General features: G+C 30.9%; 1 protein-coding gene across 7 annotated transcripts in view; it reads left to right on the top strand.

Moving 5' to 3' along the window:
• LOC100161772 overlaps positions 1 to 23,918 on the top strand; it is a 62,210-nt gene that overhangs the window by 10,658 nt on the left and 27,634 nt on the right. For all 7 annotated transcript variants that reach the window (XM_016802198.2, XM_029489870.1, XM_016802194.2 and 4 more), the window contains exon 2: positions 18,056 to 18,275. In XM_016802198.2, the coding sequence (XP_016657687.1) occupies positions 18,056 to 18,275 (220 nt within the window). The remainder of the gene's footprint in view (positions 1 to 18,055; positions 18,276 to 23,918) is intronic.

Raw genomic sequence — 23,918 nt, 5'->3', positions numbered from 1 at the left:
ATAAAACGTATTTCAGTAATAGAATATTTTTTTTATTTTTTATTTTTAAGAGAAATTTACAATCTATACCTTAGGCACAATAGGTAAATGTGATACAGAATATACATATAAGGTATTAAAAAAAATTAATATTAATAATAATAACAGTTAACAATAAATTATATATTACATGTTACGTTTGATGAGAGTAGCCACCCATTAATGACACTTTCGCTCGTTTTTTTAAAGAAATAGAATATGAAAAATAAAACCGCCATAATTTATAAATATAATGATAAATAATAAAATAAAAACAAGTCTTGAAGTCTATATCCAAATGATTCAAATTGGTAGAGATTAAGTTTGAATAAAATTAGGATTGATCCATCGTTAATGCGTATAATTGTCTATTATCTTCTGTGTATCTGTTTTTTGTATAAAAACAAGCGTACCTTTCTGCAAATTCACCGTAACAAATCATAGTTGAATAGTCCTAATCTCTAGTCATACGCTTGTATATTATAATACATTTATTATACATATGACTCGCTCACATTGTTTAGGGAAAATGTTAATTGATTTGAGAGTATGAAATGTGAGTTGACCTATATTTTAATAATTAAATAATTTATTCTTCATTCATTTCTCATAGATGTATAACGTGCCATTTTGTACTTTGATGTCTAAAATTATGTGACTATAATATAAAGTTGTAAGAAGCCACGTCACTTTCTGATTTTCGCTGTAATCCATGTTCACCTTATAGCATATTAATTGTATTCTAAGTAAAAGGAAAGATTGGTAGTTCGTTTTGAAAATTTTATTTTATCAACTTTTACCACATAAATTCTTAAAACAAATATTTTAATATAATAAAATATATTTAGGTATTGGTTAACATGTAACATTTTTTATGATTAAAAATATATTCCAATTTCACAAATTAAAATTAATTTATTTTTCATATATGAGTTTACTTCAATACCTACAGTAAAATACGTTTTTTTTTAATATTAATTTTGTATGAATATTATAAATTAATTTGCATATCATTTAACGTTTCAACAAATACTTTTTACGACTAAGTTAGGATAAGAAATATCAAATATCAAATTGAAACGAAAAAAAAACGATTTTAATTATGATTAATTATCTTCCTGTCGTCAATAGTTTGAATTTTTAACATTGTTGGAGAGACATTTTATGAATATACAAACCTAAAAGGTCAAATTATAGTTAGAATAAATTGATTTGAGTAAATTAAATCAGCCTCATTAAAATATTAAAAAAAAAATATAATTAAAAATATAATATTATATCGAGAGACATATATAAGTTATAAGTATAACTTAAAACTTAATGAAAATTAGTTTTAAGGTTTCATTATTTGTACAAACTTATATACACATACAAAAATTAAAATAAAATTTCTAATATAAGTTTAAAAAAATGAACGTGTTTTAATTATGTCTTAAACATATAATAGTATATATTATTTGTGAGATGTGACTGACAATGTGAGGAAAACGAGTTAAAAAGAAGATGATTTTTATTCCTTATATTAGTATAGGTACTCTCTATTATATTATGAAATATTTAAATGTAGACTAGTTTAAAATTTAAGAGAGGTCTATTTTCTAATAATGGTTTCAAATTGGTATCTACTTTATAATTGTGTGATTTCATTTATAAAAAAATAAAATAAATGACAGTATGATGAGTGTAAAATTATAATGTTCTCTTTTTTATACAAGATACCTAAGTGGTCAATTAGAATGCTGATATAATTTTTTTGATTAATTATATTAGATAACAAGAAGTGATTGATGATGTTTGAACGATTGAAATGCACCTTTATTTATTATATTCGTGCATTGTGCATAAAGAATAAAGATGCATATTATGTACTTATACATATTAGATAGGTACACATATGCTTAAATAATATTTTAATATTTGTAGACGTACTTAGATTAATGTAGGACTTGACTCTTGAGGCCCTTAAAATGTAATTAATTATCGTGTGACGGACTCTGTATGTCATATATGTACAAATAATAATTTCACCAATATACTTCTCATTATATTATATATATTATATCATAGATGGCACATATTACATAATAGCGAATTTTGTAAAAATATATAAAATAAAATATATATAACAAATATAATATTAATTATATTAAAAGAGAATAACAAAATATTGTCAAATTATACGTGGGAATAATTTTAGGAAAATAATTATAAAAGATAATTAATGTCACATGACTAAAATAAAGTATCATCCGGCACGTGTCAATTAGCAACAAATTGTTCAAATTCCAGGAATTGGTAGAGTATTATATAAATAAAATATAAATTATTAAAAATAATTAGAGTGGACATCCCACGTCGTTATAGTCTCATTGGATCGATGATATAAAAAGCAACTAAAAATGGGACCATTTATTCAGACGTTAATCTACAGGGCTTGTGAAAGCATACCTTCATTCCAGTTCATTTAAAAGTACTTGGAATATTTTTGTGTGAGCAATTAATAAAGACTTTATTTAATTAAAAATGTATTACATTTTTTAACTTCAAGTAAAGTAAATCTATTTCACGATTGTCTGTATTCTGCACTGCCATTGCTGTGCACGCAACAAAATATGTAATCAGAGCAGATTATATTCGTTTATATTTTGTGTGGGAATTTTAACTACACTCTGGTATAAAATTCACGAAATTTATCAATAGCATAATATACTGAATAATATCAGCTTCATAATTACTAAATAAAAAAAAAGATGATTAAAGAAATACCTACAGGAAAAAAATTAGAGAATTTATTATCTATTTTAATATGAAGGAAAATATTTATTTTTAAGATCATAGAATACTGCTGCAGTAACTATCCAACCGATTATGATCTTTTTTAATTTTATGTTGTCGTGATAAATACTGAAAAGATATATGACATTTTTAAATTTAAAAACATATTATTGTATTAAAAATGGGGCGGACTGGTGAGGGTTGCATGGGGGAAAAGTTTAACTACGTTGGATCACCCTATAAATTCGTCGCCTTTATACTTGAACCACTGGGCCGTGGATTTATTATACGACGACATAATATTATTACGTATTGTATATATATATATATATATATATATATACATACATGGAGTGCAGCGTATATAATATATAGGTATTATATGCGATCGTCTAACTACTTTTCGGCACTATTTTTCGCGAACAAAATCGAATATTATCCCGAACAAACTTGATTTCGAAATCACCTACTCTATAATACATACCTAATATAATGACTTACGTCGTAATATTATACACTCCTATGCTTATGCTCCTATGTAGGTAGGTATATATACTATACAGTCGTTATGACTGCACCGGGCGTGTGTACTTTATGTGTTTAATCCGCAGCGTTGTGTATACGGCGAAATTAATTTTCACACGCAAAGACTACCCTTACTATAAAAAAATAAAACTGCTCTAAGAAAATTTCATTACATTACGTGAGTTATCTTGCAAACTGCTGCTGCCGCCGGGTGTACTTAATGGCACTATACACAATATATAATATGTATATGTAAGTATGTATATATATGCGAGCATAATATATATACTATCTATGTTTTAGTATAATATGCGTAGTATGTATAATATTATACACACGTCGCTTTTCCTTTTTTCTTCTCAAAAATATGTAGTTTACAGAATGCATAAAAACTTACCGTCGTCGCAAGGACCTTATTGGTTTTACAATGATGTGTTTTTTTTTTCTTCAGTGGAAAACACATTTCGGACCAGTAAAAGTAGTATTTGAGACCGAGAGTTTCATAAGGTATTGCTAAACCATTCATCGATTGAAACGTACCTATACATGGATGGTACTCTATAATATAGGTAATTTTTTCAAATTCTCAGTGTTCTTGATGAATTTAATCATAGGTAGGTATTATATAACATTTTCACATATAGTTGATTTTCTGTCTATTTTTACCAATAATAAATATATTTTCTCATGAATCATGATTGTATTCTACATTGATTTGTCGTATTAAGAACTAACAAGTATCTATTATGAATTATGATGTATTTTATATTTTATTGCTCGAAATAAAGACGTTATATACTGTTATTATTATTATAATATTGTAACTTTAAATAAATTAACATATCAAAATAAATTACAAATGCCTTACTCTTAATATTGTTTGTTTTTTTAACTCTTAAAACGGTCTAGTAATATAGCTGCTTGTAGGGGTTCGAGCGCGGAATCGAAGTTTTATAATGTGACAATCGGTTTAAAATTCAATACACGACTGCATATGGACCTCTGCATATGGCTCTCGGGCCAAAACGAGTGAAAAGTGTAATCCAAACACCGCCCAGTTTCTTTATCCCGTCCATCTTATCTTAAAACACTTTTAGCATGCTTCTGGTATATTATCGTATTTGTATAATTTATACGCTTTTGGTGTCCCCGAAGTTCGGAATAGTCGTGGAATCTTCTATATCGCTAAAATTGTGCACTCAAATACAGTTTGTTTTAAATATATACTGAGTGTTTCACCGAGAATGCTCACACCCGCTTTTCCTTTAATTCATTCAAATTCTTTATTTTTGGAATTTTCAAATATTATACTTAAACTTCATATTTTAAATTTCTTGATAGGTATAATATTACGTCTCATACTAAATAAGGAGTCCTTCTGTTTTTCAAATGAGAACTTCTTTTTTTATACTGTAAATTATTTTGTGTTTAATATAGTTCAACATTTTTATATACTTTTAAAAATTTAAGCTGAAGTTTTTCAGTTATTTAAATGTTTTTACTAAGGATAATATTATAGTCTCTAAGAATGGTTTTACAACAATATAAAATATATGTAATATTGGATCTAATATTTATTATACTTGGACCATTTTTAAAAAATTATAAATGTTGATGGATTAATATTAATTAACATCCAAAATTCCAAACTCATTATTATGGACCTATTATCGTTAGTACACTAAGTTGAATACTTAAATAACTCAAAAAATACTCGTTCGAATTTCGATTTTGATACGTCAATCTTTTCTTATACCTATATTATCCACTGAATAATTTACAGTAAAACAAGTGGGGGATTCTCGTTTGAACGTTATTCGAGTATAGTACAAAAGTAAAAAAAAACTCAAGAATTTTCGAATGTAGGTCTTTCGTATTATATTTCAAAATTGCAAATGTCAGATTTTGAATAACTGCGCATTTATTGAAGAAGAATGTTGGTGAGCATGCTCGGTGAATCAATCTACTATAATTTACGACTTGGGGAAATGTAAGTCGGGATATCGTCCACGTTCGTTCGCGGATATACCGTCGCGATAATGTCGCTGGAAAGACGATCAAGGGATTAACTATGTGCAGGGATTTTCGGGCCGATCGCTGTAGCGATTTCGCCGTTTCGCTGGGCTGATATCCACCCGACGTGGACAAATCGTATTAGCGCTGCGGATATTTCGCGTATATGTTAGTACATGCCTATACATAATATTATTATCTTGCGTCGAATCTTGCGACTTTTAGACCCGATTACTATATACATGTATAATATCATAACGATATCATTAGACGCGGTGGTAATCCTTGTGCAGTGTATATAATATATAATAATATATATTGTGCAATTTATATGTAACGCTAATGCGCAAAGGGTTTTGATTCGACGAGTGACGCGTATATATGTGTTACGGCACAATATAGATGCCGTTTATTGGCAACGGCTTTGACTGTCGCACAAGAGCGTATAATTAATAACACGGGCGCCGTTGTACGCCTTGTGAGTTGCGAATATACGTATCGTCGTTTCCGTATAACTATTTATATTATGTATATATAGATACATGTATACACGCACCACGTCGTTGAACGGTGATGTTTTCCGCGAGATGACGGAAACATATATTTATTTAGTGTTTCGGGCGCAAGTGGCGTACATATAATAATATATGCACAGCAAATGAATAGACGATTTTGAGTGGCGTTGAAAGCGACGGAAACTGTTATACATGTACGAATGTTATTAAAAGTACCTACTCTGAATTTGAAGGGCAATCAAGCCCTGCGATATGGTTGTACATAACACCAGTTATTTTAATTTTCTCAGCGTATTGACAAATCGTCAGTCGTAAATTATTAATTTTATTACACGTTTCGTGTCATATTTATAGCGTTGAACCTGTGCGGATAATATAATCCTATATAGGTGCATATATATTTCATATTATTATTACCTTCACACCGCATTGACATAATATTTTATCATTATTAACTTTATAGCATTTCATATTGCTTATATTATTTTTTTTTATGCTGTCGGTCGGGTAGATTTATAAATTTCACCCAAACACCATTCTTTGATAAAAAAAAAATATATATAAACATCGTTTTTACCGGCTATGATGTTCATATTTCACACTGTCTACCAATCGATTCCGACGAGTATAAAATTTATAAAAAATGTTAAAATCAGCTATACGTTTTAGAGTGCATTTATGTTTTAGCGAATTATTTATTGAAATAATTAATATATAACACAAGTTAAAATGTTAAATTGATTAATGTGTAATATAGTGTTAATTATTATACACCTATTAATGTAATGTAACAATATATTCAATCAAGATTTATATTATGATCTAGGTACCTAGGTAGGTTATATAATGAGTTTAGGATACAATTTGTTGGTATAATTATTATTTAAGACGACTGGTGCTAATGCAATTTTGTAGATAAAAATACGCTTTACGGGAATTATGATCATGTTCTGTAAAATCAACCAAATTTGATATTTTTTTTTAACTAATAGAGGGTAATATTCTATTGGCCGCTTCGAACTCCGTTTTCCAATATTTTAATCTCAAACTTTATAATATGTCTTAAAAAATATTGAAACTGTAAGTGTTTTTTTTTATAAATTATATTATACTATTATTTGAAATAAATTAAAAATAGGACTTCAATGCGGCCTTTAGAATGTCTTCTTCTTTCGGATAAAAAAATAGTTATCAAAATCCGACAATTCTACAAGACTTAAGAATTATTACCGTGAAATCATTTTTTTCTCGATATAATACACCCTATCAATTCTTTCTAAATAGGTATCGGGTAGTAGATTATTGGGAAAATATTAAGGTGGCAACTCAAACATAACATTTATTTTTCAAATTGTATAGCGAATTGCGGAAAGTTTGAAAAACTGCATAGCTCTTAACAGAAACATAAAGTTACGTCCGGAATTTTTCCTATAAAATTCATCAATGCTTTGAATGCATATCATTATTGTTGATGAATTGTATCAGTCTTTTAGCATCGAAAGAAGCAAATGATTCCTGATTCATTTAAGACAAGAAAATGGTCTTTCGGCAGAACAATTCAATAGGTACTTACCTAATATAGAGTTGACGTAAATATTAATAAAAACGTTTTGATATTGGGGTTCATTATACTTTAATTTTTATTTAATGTAAACATTTTACTAAGTAATTGTAATCGGGTTATTTTTTTTAATTGTTCAATTTTTCAAAATAAGTACTGAAATGCGTTAATTTGTTTTGCAATTCATCTAATTAAAGATATTGATTGTATATTATAGTATTTATATATGACATATGTTTCTTCATTTATTTATTAATCATGACATTTCATGATCTATTACCTGCGTGAGGTTAGTGAGAAAATTATAAAGGCTTACAAAATAAGTAAATCATAAAGCATTTGGCCATCAGAGAGCTTTAATCAGATAGTTCTTTTTCATCGTTCTTACATTGATCACTCTTTATTTTTACATTTATAGCGATTACATAGCGTTACATCATAGCGATCACACTCATTATTTAGAGTCTTATAAATCATATTAATCATTAAAGCGTTTTCTTGAAATTGTTTGAAACCATCGCGTTGGATTTTCACAAACTCAATTAAGGAATCATGAAGTTACACAATAAATATACTTCGATATCAATTGTCTGCAGTTTTTTCTATGGAAACATTAAATTTTAATTGCTTAAGCGAACAATTCAAAAAAATGGTCATGAAAGTTGTTTCTATTCTCTTCGTACTTTGAGGAAGCCCATGAGCTTCATTTTCGTTCCAAACTTCTCCAAAATATCATTTTCATTTCAATTTTTTACAAATTAAATTTAGATTTGACACTTAAACTTCTCAGTTCTCACTATGAGTTATAACTAAAGCAGTAAAAAACTGTACAAATATTGATGAAATTATGAAAAGTGTAACTCAATGATACTAATGCATGGTCTGTAAGAGTATAGATTAAATTTAAAAAATGAGCAAGTTTGCTAATTTATCTTTGTCTGCATAATGTGAAAAAAATGTTTTCAGCATTTACAGCACTGCCTGGGACTGTCAGATACATATTATTTTTATCAAATCTTAAGCTTTATGAACTACGTCAAACTTAGGCCCTCGGTCTGAGGGAAAAACTCTAAGAACCGTTTTGTAGGTTTTCCATTTATATAAACAAAACGTAAAATAAAAGGTAGGTAAGAAGTATACTTAAGAAATATCTGATTTTAACTTTAAAATAAAAATAGCTATTTCCCTTAAATGTATTAACAATCGTACGTTTTACTTCAATAAGTTTCAAAATTTCTTCATAATGGTGTGGATGACAAAAATTAAGTTTTTGTAATAATAAACCCATTGCAGTATTGTAATCGTCGGCAATCAGTGATAATTTGCTTATGCAACCAGAAAGTGATTGTTCGTGAAAAGTTCAGTTTTATGTTTTTATAGAAAACCAAGATTGATTTCCGACCATTTGGGTCTAAAGTGTTTTTTGCTGTTGTGGAATTTTTAAAAAAGTTATTGAATTGTGCTTCTGGTTTGGCAGTACCTATTAAAAATGAATCATTTTTAAAAATTCATTATCACAAGAAAAGAACATAGTTGTAATCGATATCGATCCAGGCCCTAGGGTAATTTTTAATGTCAGTTATTTTTTCAGTGTTCTACATTTGCCTCCTTCTGAAGATAATAATACTATTTTTGCTCTTAGATGCATTTGTTGGCATTGATCATTAGGATTTATGTTAGATTCTTAAAGTTGTGTAAATGGTTATTTAAATGTTCAAAATGTTTAGATATTGCGATTTGTGATGTAGATGCGTGAACGTAGATTGAAAAAAAATCGTGATGGAATATTTATTTAGTATTTAAATATATTATTATATTTAGTTTGATATAAATTATAAATAATTTAAATAGTTTTTCTTTTCTTTTAAAGTGTTTAAACAAACTCTTATGATTTCGAGCTGGTTCATAAATGCATTAATAAAATTGTTTACTAAAGTAATAATTGTTGATTATTTTTAAATTACAATTTACGCGAAGACGTATACTTTCAATGATTTATAATGGATGTATTAGTATAGTGTAATATTTAATAATAAATAATAATTTTGATTTTACTATGTTTACGGCGAAATGTTTAAAAATGTTAGGTAAATAATATTTTTGTATACACAGTTTGCATTACAGTAAATAATAAATGCCTAATGAGGAAAAATATATCGAACCACGAAAAAGAATAACGTTGTTTGAATTCTCAATTTTTTTTAATAAAATCAAATATTCGTTTTCGATTTTCGTTTGACCTTTGACATTCAGGCGCATATCCAATATATATATGTTTAGTAAATAGCAGTACGTCGTATCGTGCGGTTATATTGGTTTTCGGAACACGAATCGCTTTGGAGGCTCAAAAGTCGTATGCGATAAACGTCGAGATAGAAAATCATTTTATGTTTTAGGGAAAGAAAAAAAGCTTAAAGGCGCCGCGTACCTATCACATTATACGTTGTCGGCGGCGATAATGTTATTTTCTCGTTTATATTTGCGCGCGAAGGCGAATGCTTACATTTTTTTTTTCGAAAATAATATAGGTACCCGCTTTGATATTTCACGCAAACACGATTTCGGATATATTATAATATAGCGTGTACGTATATATAATAACATAGAGTCGCGAATGTTAACGAAAGAAACGCCGATAAACCGATTGGCGAACAACTCGAGAAAAATAAAATAAAATATCCGCTCGGTCGAGGAAACGCGTTGGCGCCGCGAGGGTATATATATAATAATAATAATAATAATAATATAATATTCACGTGCACCCACCCACTCACCCTCTCGCCATCTCACAATCTCACCCACACACCCATATACACACGCACACACTCGCGTATTATGGTAGTCGAAGAAATCATAATATCCGACGCCTATTCGCAGCCTCTGGCGATTTTCGAACGCGGTTACGCGGCATCGCCGAGGGTTGGCTCTCTAATGGTTGGGATTGATGGTAGGGAACATATTGCGGAGGGGTGGGATCTCCGCAGCAGCAGCAACAGCAGTCGTCGGCGTCGTTAATTTCCTCTCCGACATCCTACGAGAATACCTATTTGTATATATGTATAATATATATGGGTTATATACGCATAGCGCGTGTAATAATATTATTATATTATTCCGCGTTTTCCCGTTATCGATAACGCCCGGGGCGTCGTTATTTAATCATGTCGCCGGAATTATAATATACGCCGCCGTGGTCTCGACGCGGACGTCAACGACGAAAACGTCTCTCGTCGCGGTAATTTATAATTGATTCTCCTCCGTCACCCCAACCGTCATCGCCGATGGCGTTTACATTATCTTGTACACCCCCGAGATAACTACGGTTGACGACTTCAACGTAGCTAATAAATTATTATGTTTGTCGTGTGCCGCAGCAGCAGTTGACCGACTTCCGCCAGAGAGACTTTCGAGAATCTTCCGATTGTCGTCCAATATATTATTATCGTCCCGCCAAAACGATTAAACGCTGCTTGCCACGGAATTCAGAACGTCGTAGACCGTACCTAGTATTATTATAACACTCCGAGTTTGTGCACATTGTGTGATTTCGATTGATGTTCCCCGTCGGCCCCGAGCTTGTGGCAGTATTCCGTAATCCAAATGTTATAATATTATTATTATAATAATATTTCGTCCAATTCCAGAATTTCGGAGAGACCACAAACGCTTAAAACCAAATTAAATTAGAAACTCATCAAATATTTATGAGCAAACGACGTAGGTTATAATATAATATTATTATATTATGCACGTACCTACCTACATTTTTGTCGTACCTATATTATAATATTATTATCGACCGTTCTCTGTTATAATATTGTTTAATATATATGGTTCGTCAGTCGTCAGATATGAAGTATGCATATTTTAACCCGGCGTTATTTTTTTTCCCATTCCGATTGTATATTAAATTTACATATGTGTGCAGGAAAGTCGTTAACGGTTTTGTCATCAGAGAGCACATAATTCCGATTTTGATTCACACTTTACACACCACGAGAGTAAAATATTGAGATTATAATCTCTTGATGTATCAAGTGTTTCTCGTGTTATAAAGTCGATTCGATTCCGCCGTTGTAATATAGTCGTTTTTAATTATTTTATAATTTCTACCCTAAATGAGTTTTCTCTACTACGCGTGTTAGGTAGATTGAAATATTTTCAGCTTTTGGGGGACGCGTGTTCAGTGCTGCAGATATATTGTGCTGATGGATGGTATGGAACTTCGCGGGAAGCGGTCTCAATCAGTCTGCGGAAGCGAACCCGTCTATATTGATTTTTATCGCCGTCGTTATATTCACTGCAGATTACATTATATTATATATAATCCCAGCAGGTTATTTCGTGTATAATGGATCGCAATTTGTTTTTTGCTCTACCAGAATAGCGAGTGGAAAGAAAAAAAAGTTTCTATGGCGTATAATCTGAGGTTCCGTGAATTCGCAGAGACCATGTAAACACCTGCTTGCGCCTAACGAGGAGTACCTATGTCGCCGCGGTGGTTATATATATATTTACATATTATATAGGTAGTTGTGGTGCCATCCAAATAACTCTGTCGCTGCGCGGTCCATTACACTCCCGTCGCGTTTTACCAATAATACATATTATAACTATACCGTCAACAATATCGTCATTAGCCGTAGGTATGACAGAAGACGGCTCTGCGGGTCGTTAAACCCACGCGCGAAAGCCATCGCGGCCGTCGAATAAATCGTTATTATTCCTTATAAAACTACGACGACGACGACGACGACGACGACGACTGCGAACGGTGAACCTAAACCGTTCGTATATATAATATTATACGAATTACGACCGCGCGACGACGGTTCTTGCTGATTGCGACGAAAAAATCTGACAAAAGAAACAAATTCTCCAGTATTTTTTTTCTTCTTCGTATCTTCTCCGTCGAAAACTCCGTACAGAAATCAAATACTATAATATATAATAATATATTATATACCTACCAATAACAATATCGCCAATTATCGCGTACTTATGTTTATCGATCGGCATTCGGCATATAGACTTGGATATTATTTTACACGAGTGTGTTATTGTTGGTGCTTAAGGTTCGCACTATATAATTATGTACAAAAGACGACGAGTGCGTACTATACTCTATGTAAGTACACGACGATGACAATGACGAATAACAAACAGCGGTGGTGGCGGTGGCGGCTGCGGTTAAATACAACAACAACCGCGTAGTGTACCGATTAGTATATATTAGTATACATATAAATATATACACACGGTGAGGGGGTGAGAGGGCGAAAGAGAGCTCCGGTTGAGGACGATGGCGAGGGGGTGGAGAGACGAAAACTTTCCGAGGCGGCGCGTACGCGTAATATGTATATAATATATATATATATACCCTCTTCCGTTCGGTCGTTAATTAATTACTCGCAGGAAAAGAGCGGTCGATCGATACCGCTTGTGTGCCGCGCGGGTGTGTGTGCGTTCGTATATACCGAATAATATTACGGGCGCGGGGCCAAAGAGAATTTTAAACACCCGTCGCCCGACCCGCCCGCTCGCCCATCCGCCGCGGCCGGTAACGCGAATCCCTCCGGAACACTGCACGAGAGCGCATCACAAACAACCGTACACGATACTTGTACACACATATATATGTATATATAGTATATTATAATACGCGTGTACGTCCAAGTACGCGATTTATAGTATACGCGTGTATAATACAGTTATATATGTATCGGTAGGTAGGTCAGGTGTATAATATATATAGGCAGGTACCAGCCATACACCGTGCGTATATTATAATGGCCGTGGCAGCGACCGCAGTGCGTGTTCGAGACGCGGCGGCGCGTCCCGCGGAAACGTATTTCTCCGCGGTACGTATACGAGCGCGAGTCTGTGCGGTGTGTGTGTGTGTATGTGTGTGTGTGTGTTTGCGGTGTGTGTGTGTGTGTGTGTGTGTGTGTGTGGTGCTGACCGGTGGTATACTATAATATTATGTTATTTGTTGTTATACACTTCGTACATTATAATAATCATTAGAAACAAAAGCGCGGCCTTTGGTCGACAATAAAGCGTGTATTATAATGAACGACTAACGAGTAGAATTATTTTTATCAAAGAAAACATATTATTACGTATATAATATATGAGGTATAATTATTGTATTATAAACGGCTAATATAATATTATAACATTTGACAATCTGGGGATATTTAATTGCTATAAGGGTGAGAGACACCCTCGTGCGAAGCCTGGGGTATCATGGGATAATAATAAAAGTCAATACATATCATCCTAATTTCTAACCTAATGTCCCGTCAGGACCGACTCAACCTCGACATTTCCGAAAACCTCAACTACTCATCCCTCGGGGCTATACGACCACCAAACCCTTCAAATCAAAACAATTTAATCAAACAATTTATACAATGCGATTTAAAGATGCAATACCCATTTAAATCAAATGAAAATCATTCCACTGTTTTTTCCTAATTTTTAGTACCTACTTTTACCGTAACATAATATTATCTAACATTTCATTAAGATAATTTGTAAATGCATATAATGCATAATACTATAATGCATAGTCATTGTCACCAAAGTAGTAAAAAAAGGATCAAAAAGAAACAAAAATTTGACCATCATATTATAGATAATATATTGTCTGCTGGACCGCGATGATGGACGCATCACACGATATTAATCATTTGTGCACTGGCATTTTAAAAATAATTTTCAGTAGGTAAAAATTCTTTACCCAAAAATTGGAGGTTTGCGGGTAAAGCTGTTCGGCAGGCGTGCTATATATATGCGTCTCGTATAATGTAATAATATATAATGGGTAGGTGGATATTATGATACATATATTATATTATTATTATTGTGTCGGTGCGATTTATAGTAATTATTCGTCGTCGAAAAAAGAAGCGTGTAGGTACGACGTGCGTATATTACATTATAACATAACGACGTCGTTAGCGCCCGTTTAACCGCGGCGTGATGGGACTTGACAGCGGTTGCGGTACGCGCGCATAAGAATATTTTTACATAAAAACGCGGTGGAATATATTTGGCGTGTTATAAATTATAATAATAATATATTCGTATACCGACGCGAAATCGCTTCACGTATATGCTTACACGCGGCCAAAACGGCGATTTATCACGAGGCGCAGTTGTGCATAATATGTACACATATTATACCTATAGGTAGGAAGGTGGACAGATGTGACTATACGGTCGACCAACTTACTATACTTTGTATCATAGTCGTACCTACCCATGTAATATAAATATTAATTCCAATAATATGGACCGTGTGATAACAATAAAATAGTTGTGTGCTGTTGCAGGTGTCTGCGATTTTAACACCGCATTTGTTTGAATAGGTACATAAACATAATATATATATATATATATGTATGTTTAAATGGAGATTATAATATTATGACGACGACGACGACTTACCCTCATATTGTGTAAACGCGAGCACCTATACATTACAATATAATACAATATATACACATTACACAATGTAATAAGCCCGAATATGTATGTGGGTGCGTTGGTATATAACCTAGGTACCTTTAACCAATGCTGGATATCTTGTATATATATAGGTGTATTATAATATACATATATATATCACAGGGGTATAAATTTACGAATAAGTTTATTCGGACGAGGACGAGAAATACGGCCGGGCGAGCATCTCGGAATTACTTCGACTACCACGTTATATATTATATACGGCCGCCGCCGACCCGCCCAATCCCCGAAGCCGCCGCCGCCGCCGAAACGCAATGAACGTCGCGCGTAAAGTTTCCGACGGCACCCCAATAACTTACACGCCGAGGGAAACCCATCGCCGACCGACCTTTTGCCGGGTGTCGTATACGCATTTCTATATATTATACTCAAAGGCCGGCGTCGTCGCATGTATGTAGGTAGATACCTATATATACTGCACCATCTCCTTAACTATATAACGTCGGAACGAGACGATGTCGTTGTATAGTATATAGAATTCGGTGGAAAATGCAATCGTACGTGAGGGCGCCATCGTCTGTGCCGGAGTCGTATTATGGGAGTCCATACATACATGTTTTTAAATGATATATTAAGTGCGCACTGTATCGTGTATCGTATATAATATATATTTATAAGCGTGCGGCTGATGTCTGTATAAGAGCATATTATTATTATTATTATTATTATTATGGTGTGTACATTTCAAAGAACGATCCAATTATGTGATGTCGTCTATTTGAACACCTTCAATAGCGTATTTGATGCCTGAGTAACTGCATAATATTAAACACCCCGATGATGAGCATCGTTTCTGTTTTATTTGATTTTTCTGCAATTATCGCGTCTTCTACCATAGTCGTTCGGCTGCCGGTGTACGACTATACCTATAGTTGTAAATTGCAATTTATATGATTAACTTTTATCTACCACGATAATCGAATCTGAAAATCCGTTTTATCTCCTCGTTACACGCACACACACCACAGTTTTTTTCGGAGAAAATAAATTGCTCCGAGTTTAGGGCACGAATGTCTTACGCACTAAAAATAACTGTTGGTATTCATCACGTCGTATACACTCGTACCTACTCTTAGAAATAGTAAATTTAAAAAGTGATAATTGTGTGCCTTAATTAATGGTATTTCATATAAATTACGACAATAAATCAAGATGTAAAGATTTCACAAATATTTTCTTATGTCGTTAATTTCTGCAAAATAATATATTTGAAATTTCAAAATACTAACAATGAGGTGGAAAATATCTGATGTATTGGAATATGGAATAAATAATTATTATAACGGTAGGTATATGTTTATCGTTTATGTTTGAATCGAGTACATACATTATATACCTACTGTTGGCCAACAAATTTTTATCTAATTTAAATTAGATATTAGAAATAATTATAATTTATTTTAATACTCCATCGATGGGTCGCAAAAAAATGTCAATCTCATACATAATAATATAGGAATATTGAATAGTTTTAATATTACCCGAGCCCAATATTTATGACGTTGGCATAATGCACTGATAGAACGACCGCCACAACGATGTCGCCGATTGGCAATTTTCGACTATGTATAAATGTATAATATGGGTTATAACTAAATATGTACCTATATAATATACCATAATATTATATAGTATACACAATAAATCATTTGGCGACCACTCGTCGCGTAATACAATACGCAATCACGACTGTTGTGCAATCCCATTTCCATCATCCCCCCGATTCTCTGGTGCGTATATATACGTGATGATATACTACTACAATAATATACCGCGTACTACGGTTATTCGCGATAAATGAACTCGGCGATATTATTATTATTGTTGTTGTTATTATTATTATTATTAAATTATTATTATAAATCGCTGCAGGTGGCTATATAATGTATACACCGGAGCTGGGGCGAAGTGGTCGGCGATAAATATTCTAGAACATTATATATTATTATTATTATTATATAGAAATCGGAACCGCCGTCGTTAAAATAATCGTTAACAATGATTATTGCCGCAGCCATTTTACCGCCGTTACGCCGGAAAGGAAATAATCCGCTGTACATCGTCTATGTCCCCGCGATTGGACGGCGGATACGCAGAAGGCCCGGTTGTAACGAAACGGATATCCTTTGAATGGCCCTTAAACGTACAATACTAATTTAACGATTTATCTCGATGCCCTTTCTGCCACCCCGTCATAACCCATCACCACACTGGCTTGGTTACATACTATATATAATATATATAATATAAAATATAAATTTTAATATATATATATACACCACCTCATACTCGTTAACACATAATATAATCGTTATACAGCCGATAACACACATTACACGTCATTGACTAAACTCGACAACATTGAGTTCACTGCAGCGAAATGTTGCAATAACTATAAAATTAAGGCTGTGATTTTGATGCAATGTAATTTTTTTCTGGAGTCTTAAGTCATATAGCACCATGCCATCAGTGGAAACAATGTTTTAGTAATACTGATTATTTTATTATAATTTTTATTTTGCATTTATTTGAATTGTTCAAGTTTTGGAGCACGTTTCACAAAATAAAAATTTTCAAATTATTGGTATAATAGGTAATATATATTATAATGGTCGATGGCCATTGGCCAAATATTATAAAAGACAAACGTGAGTTATATAGGTGAAATATACATTAATAACGCTTATCGACCGCCGTTCTCATTTCTACAAATAATTAAAGAGGCGTCAACCATATTTCTATATTTTAATTTTTCTTTACTATCTTACCTTCACAGTCAATCAGTTGGTATAATATATTCTCGCATATACATGCAACCCCATTTACAATTGCGTGTTTATTTTTCTTTTCATAATACCTGTCTACCTAATTTAAATATTAATATTGAAAAATCATTTTTTAAATTTAAATATCATTTTTTTTTTTTACTTTTTAGCATTGAGAAGTATATTTTTACAGTGAAATCCCAGCCCTAAATATAATAATAAAAAGGTCATGTGTGTCACTATAATATACCTATGTATAATATTAAATATTAGTCTTGCGTAGTAATTATTTAGTAATAAATTGTCGTTAAGTTTCGTGATTGATTTGTTTTGTTTACACAATACAGGCGAACAGCAAAGCGACATAAACGCACGCATAGGACAGTCGGCGTTTTTACCCTGCGAATTGGAACCGAACAACGTGACCACGGGATTCGAAATGACCACCCAGTGTGGGACAGTTCACTCCGTGAAATGGTACCGAGGAGCGAGCAGGATATTCCTGTATTCCGGTGGGCCTCGCACGACACAGCCTCACCGAGAAGGGTACACCGACAGGTATGACAGGTAAGTCGAACAAAACCCCCTGTCAATAATAATAATGTAGACTTGACTTGTATACGAACAAGAACCCTGTGAAATAAATTGAATTTTGTAAATATTTATAATAGCCAATAACTGTATGTTGTCGGGTGACCTATACACCGTTGTTGATTTATATCTTACTGCAACGGTGTACTTATTGTATTATATTTTTTTTAATTCTAAGCGAAGCGAGAATATTGGTTGTACTTAGCGTGAACACCTTTTCGGACGGAAACAGCGCCGTGCTCTAAAAGTTTCACGTAGCACTTTCTCAGACAGGAAATCTCAATGGCACTTGAAAAGTTATTTTTCGGTTTTTTTTTATCAATAGTACCTATCCCCGCTAAGAGCATAAGAAAAGACTGACAACGAACGTTGACAATTTTCGGAAAAGTGTTATGTCGAGCGAAGGGCGGATTCAATCAAATCGTTTCCCAAATTCGATGATTTATGTTCTTATTGCTTTCAGATTTAATATTATAATTCATAACACACCGATACTATTATATTAATCTATAATACGCCCAACACTTCGCAACCTCTGAAATCTGTATCCCGACATGCTTCGTAGTTCTTACACGTTTAGACTGCCATTCGAACCTTATTTATTTAAACTATGAGTAGACTGCCGGGAACGTTGTTCTCGCAATCTGCGATCTCACCATTATAATTATAACTTACAAACTTACAATTAAAATATAGGCTGTTATTAGACTAGGATTTTGATGTAATGCCATTCGTTTTCTGGTGTTTAATAACCCTTAGCTCCTTAAGTGGAAAATGTGTTTTAGAGGATCCTGATTATTTTAATCATATTTTTATTCGCAGCTTTATTTTGAATTTATTGACAAATGTCAAATTCAAATTTTTGGAGCAATTTTTTTAGCACACAATTTTGTCCTAAATTTGTATTTAAAACATTTTTCGCAATTTATTTTAGAAGTAAATTTTAATTGTTCTACAAAATATATTGTTTCAATAAATCCAAAATATTGGTGTAGGTACATAGTGGTCAAATAGTGTCGAACGTATAATAAATATTATGCAATACTCGTCAGCTACCGATTAAATACACAAATAATTAAAGAATTAAGAAGTGATAAAAATAGATAGGTACATTTATTATAGTGTCTTCTGAAAAAAAAAATAACATAATTGTACAACTACGCGATTTCGATGAATATGTTATTATTTTAAATATTGTAAGAATAAGATTTTTGAACGTATTTTTAGAAGTGAATATTTTAAAATTTCCAAGGTATTTTTTGTGATTTTTTAAAGCTTTAAAATCCAAGCCCAAAATCAATTTTTGTAATATATTATGTTTATTCGTAAAAGTTCGTAACGCATAAAGTCAATCGTGGTAGTTTTATCAGCTAACGCTGGAGGGGGTTTTAATTATGCGGCCCTTTCCGTGTCAACACACAATAGCTGACTAATACATTTAACTGCAGCGGAATCCGCCCGCCGTCCGTCGTATTGGCTATTGACATTGGTAGACTAATGCGCAAACCATCGACAAATCGCCCCGTTTATCCATCCGATATACCCAATACAGCGGCTATATACCTACACCAAAGTTATCGTTGTTCCACATTAAAAACACGAATATATACCTACACGATTGATAATTATATATTATGATAAAAGATGTTGTTTTCATTTATCTTACCGCCCACAATGTTGACTGCAATTTGTTTTGATTATAAAACTATATGGCGTGCCTATAGGTTCTTTTAGACATACAACACGTCCCACTGATTTAACGATGTTGCACAGTATACATAGCTGAAGCCTGGAAATCGTATTTTTGTCGTTTTTGTTATTTTATTAATTGTTTATTGTATTTATTTAGAAACCGCAATCAAAATAGTAGTTCACCAATATTATAAAATACGAATGTTGAAATACATATCAAGTTATTGAATATAAATTATTAACTTACTAATTAAAATAATACCTAGATATTAGGTACATGTTAAATTGTTAACTAACCGTTAATATATTTTCACTTTAAACAAACTTATTATTAGGCGTACATTTTAAAATCTACCTTAATGTTATAAATATAAACAAGAAAAGGGGGAAAGTAGGAAACCACTTTGCTGTACAGTAAGAGTTAAGTGTACATCGTCATGAGTAATCGTTGCAGCGTACTTAATGGATGTGTCAAATTTGAATTCAATAATTAATCATTTCATACAAAAATATAACGATTTTGAGAGAAGTTTCAAATCCTCACCAGAAATATTTTTTAATTACAACAAAATAACTATAATCGTTATTTTTCGTTTAAATATCGAATTTCGTTCAAATTTGAACTCCGATGCCTAAAATAAAAAACGCAACAATATAATATGTATGTTAAATAATTTTAAATGGCTATAATAATAAAAACTTATAAAACTATAAAAAAAGAATAAAACATATAAAACTTATATAACCTTGTTATAATTTTTCAAATGTTTTTACCAAGCTGAATTATGTTTATCGATAGGTATTTATAGAAAAAATACTAAAAAATATAGTAAAAGTCTATAAATAACTCAAAAAGAGTCAAAATATTTTGTAAATAATACTAGGTGTGTGTGGATATTGATATTATAAAAATTTCAAATATTTACAATTATTAGTTTTTTATTTACAATCGTTTGATGAGAAATCGTTATTATATGCATGAATATTCTATTTCATTAAAATTTAAACTTTATTTGCATAAAAAATATTCATGGAACACGCTCAACTTTTTTTTTTTTAAATCAACCTAATAAAAACAACTACGAGGAACCTTGTATTACATTTTCAAGGCTTTTGACTAGGCGAACATTTTTTATCCACATTTATAGAAAAAAAAAAAAAATCAAAAATGTTAAATGTCTATATTTAGCTCAAAAAGCGTCAAAATATTATCATGTGTATATAAAATTCTGGTATAAGCAATTGAAAAAAAATTCATATATTTTTAGATATTCGTTTTTTGAGTTATACTAAAAAAGTGAAAAAACAAAACTACATTTTCTAAAAACTGGTTTTGCGTAAAAAATTCCCGTTTTTCCTTAATTATTTATTCCTGATTATTTTGACCTCTCAAAAGTACAATCTAGATACAATTTTCTATCAGAGACTTCGCTCAAAGTTGTAGATCAAAGAATTTTTTTTTCATTTATATTGTGTTTTAAAAATAAAACATCAAAATTCACTTAATCTTAAATTTAAAAAAAAAATAGTAATTTATAAGTGATTTATATTATCCTTAGTATCTTAACTTTTCAATTTTTAAAGTAAAAATACAGATTTATTGGAAACCGAAATTCTTTTCATAATTATTTCACTTTAACTATTTTAAAGGTTATAGAGACAGTATCGTAAATTCGTAGTAACATGAGGGTGTTTTTGGGAATAAGTCGATTCCCGCCATGTACAATGACGTATTACTTGTTTTGCATTGCTAAAACAAATATAACTTATTGGACACATTTTTTTTCGATCATAAGTGTGAATTAAATGAATTTATTATTACTTTTTTGTTATTACCTATGATTTTTCCAAATTTAATAGAATGTTCAAGCTCGCAATTACCAATAAAGAATGTTAAATACAATCATATTGCAATATTCACTAAATGTAAAGACAAATTTATTTTCAACTATGTGTTAAGTTAATTTGATTTTATAACAAATATATAAAATTATAAGTAAGTACATTGTATTTCTATAAATTCTACAATATATTTTATAATAATTGATGAAACCTCCCTTGAAAAAATTCTAGATACTCTAAACTTGTATCATTGCTTTAACAAATTTTGTTTTCTTTGTTTAAATGTAACTTTGATTATCTGTGTATGTTTATACGGTTAAAATATATAATTTGGATTAGTTATTTTAATTTTAGAATTCAAGTTTAGAAGCATCACAAGAATCTTGTGAATCTTTGATTTTATTATTGATTACTTTTTTAAAGAAAGCCGGTAGTAAATCAATATTGTTATAGGATTTTAGTGATATAATATAAAATATATTTTTACATTAAACTCAAGTTAAATTTTCATATAATTATTAAATGGATATATGTAAAAAACAATTTTATTTATTTTTATTAATATTAAACACAACTGTATAAATGTTTTATTTTTTTTTATTAATTTTAATTTTTAAATATTATAATTACATTGTTAATATTTGATAATTTATATTTTTAAAGTATTTTATAATAATTAGGTACGTTATGAGGTTTTTACTTGTATCAAATAGATAATAAGGAATCGAAGTTATGATTGAGATTTTTTCTATATGAATCGAAAATAAATCCAAAAACTAAAATTTTATTTTTTATTTTAGATACAATTCGAGCTTTAAGACATCTTTCTTTATTTTTGTGTTGGATATTTTCAGAAAATTAAAAAAAAATATTCAAATAGATAAACTTGAAAAATATACACAAATTGTGCACTATAATATAACAAATTTATGCACTTATAGAAAAATTCATTAAAATATGTAAATATATATGCAACTTAAAACTTTGCATATACGATCTTTAAAGTTAATAAAACAAATTTCCATCTAACTTTGAAAGTAGTACTAACTTAGAAAAAAAAATATGCATAAAAATTCACCATTTAATAATATCATAATATTATGTAGGTACCTACTTGATTGCTATACATAATATATTTGATATCATATGCATTCATTATATTTCATTTCATATTGTATTTATATTATCAAAGCTACATCTGGCAGAATATAATATCCATTACACATTACTTGAAGGGCTAGTTTTATCCTTTATAACTTTAATTTTTAAATGTCAACACTTGATGAATATACAGCAGGGGTGGCCCACGTATCTTTTTTATCTGACCCGCTACATTTTCAAATTTTGTGTTTTCGTGTTTTGTAGTAATTATTTAAAAATGTCCGCTAAAAAGCGTAAAAAATAAATGCTAGTAAATTTGAAGGACCTTTTTTTTTTGCTTTCTCCTATGCACTGCGGCGCGCTAAATTTTAAAGTACTTAAAAGTGGCCCGCTAGTTACTTTGAGTTGCCCATCCCTGATATACAGCATACTTACTCGTAATTTACGAGTCGTAAATAATATGTACCTACCTACCTGAGTAGACAATAGTTCTTATAGTTTTTTGATTAAATATTGATCATAGATATCGTATTCATGAGCACATTTGCATAAGTAGTTTTAGGAAGTTTCTCAAAGTTCTTCAGAAAACTGCAAATTAAGCAGTTGATTTTATATATATTTTTATACTTAAACGGCCTATAAAAACTTTCATTTGGCCATTAAGGTGTAGCTTAGAGAATAAAAATTATAATCTCAAAACGAATTACTAAGACGATTAAATATAACAAATTGATTAAGTATGTGACTATGTGAGTGTATAAAATAATATTCGAAAATCATTGATCATTTTTGACCTGAATTTATAAATTTAGAATTAAAAATATTCTTGACATTTGTTTGATTTTATCTTTATGAGATTTTAATTTTATAATTAACTTATACAAATATAATACAAGAATATTTTTGGCTCCAAAAATAGATGTTGTGTGATATTACTAGATGAATGATGATTGCGTTATCTCATGAACCAATTACCTATATCAG

This window comes from Acyrthosiphon pisum, chromosome X (assembly GCF_005508785.2).
Source record: "Acyrthosiphon pisum isolate AL4f chromosome X, pea_aphid_22Mar2018_4r6ur, whole genome shotgun sequence".
NCBI lineage: Eukaryota > Metazoa > Arthropoda > Insecta > Hemiptera > Aphididae > Acyrthosiphon > Acyrthosiphon pisum.
Note: the sequence above shows the minus strand (reverse complement) of the source record. Positions and strands in the feature narration are given on the sequence as shown.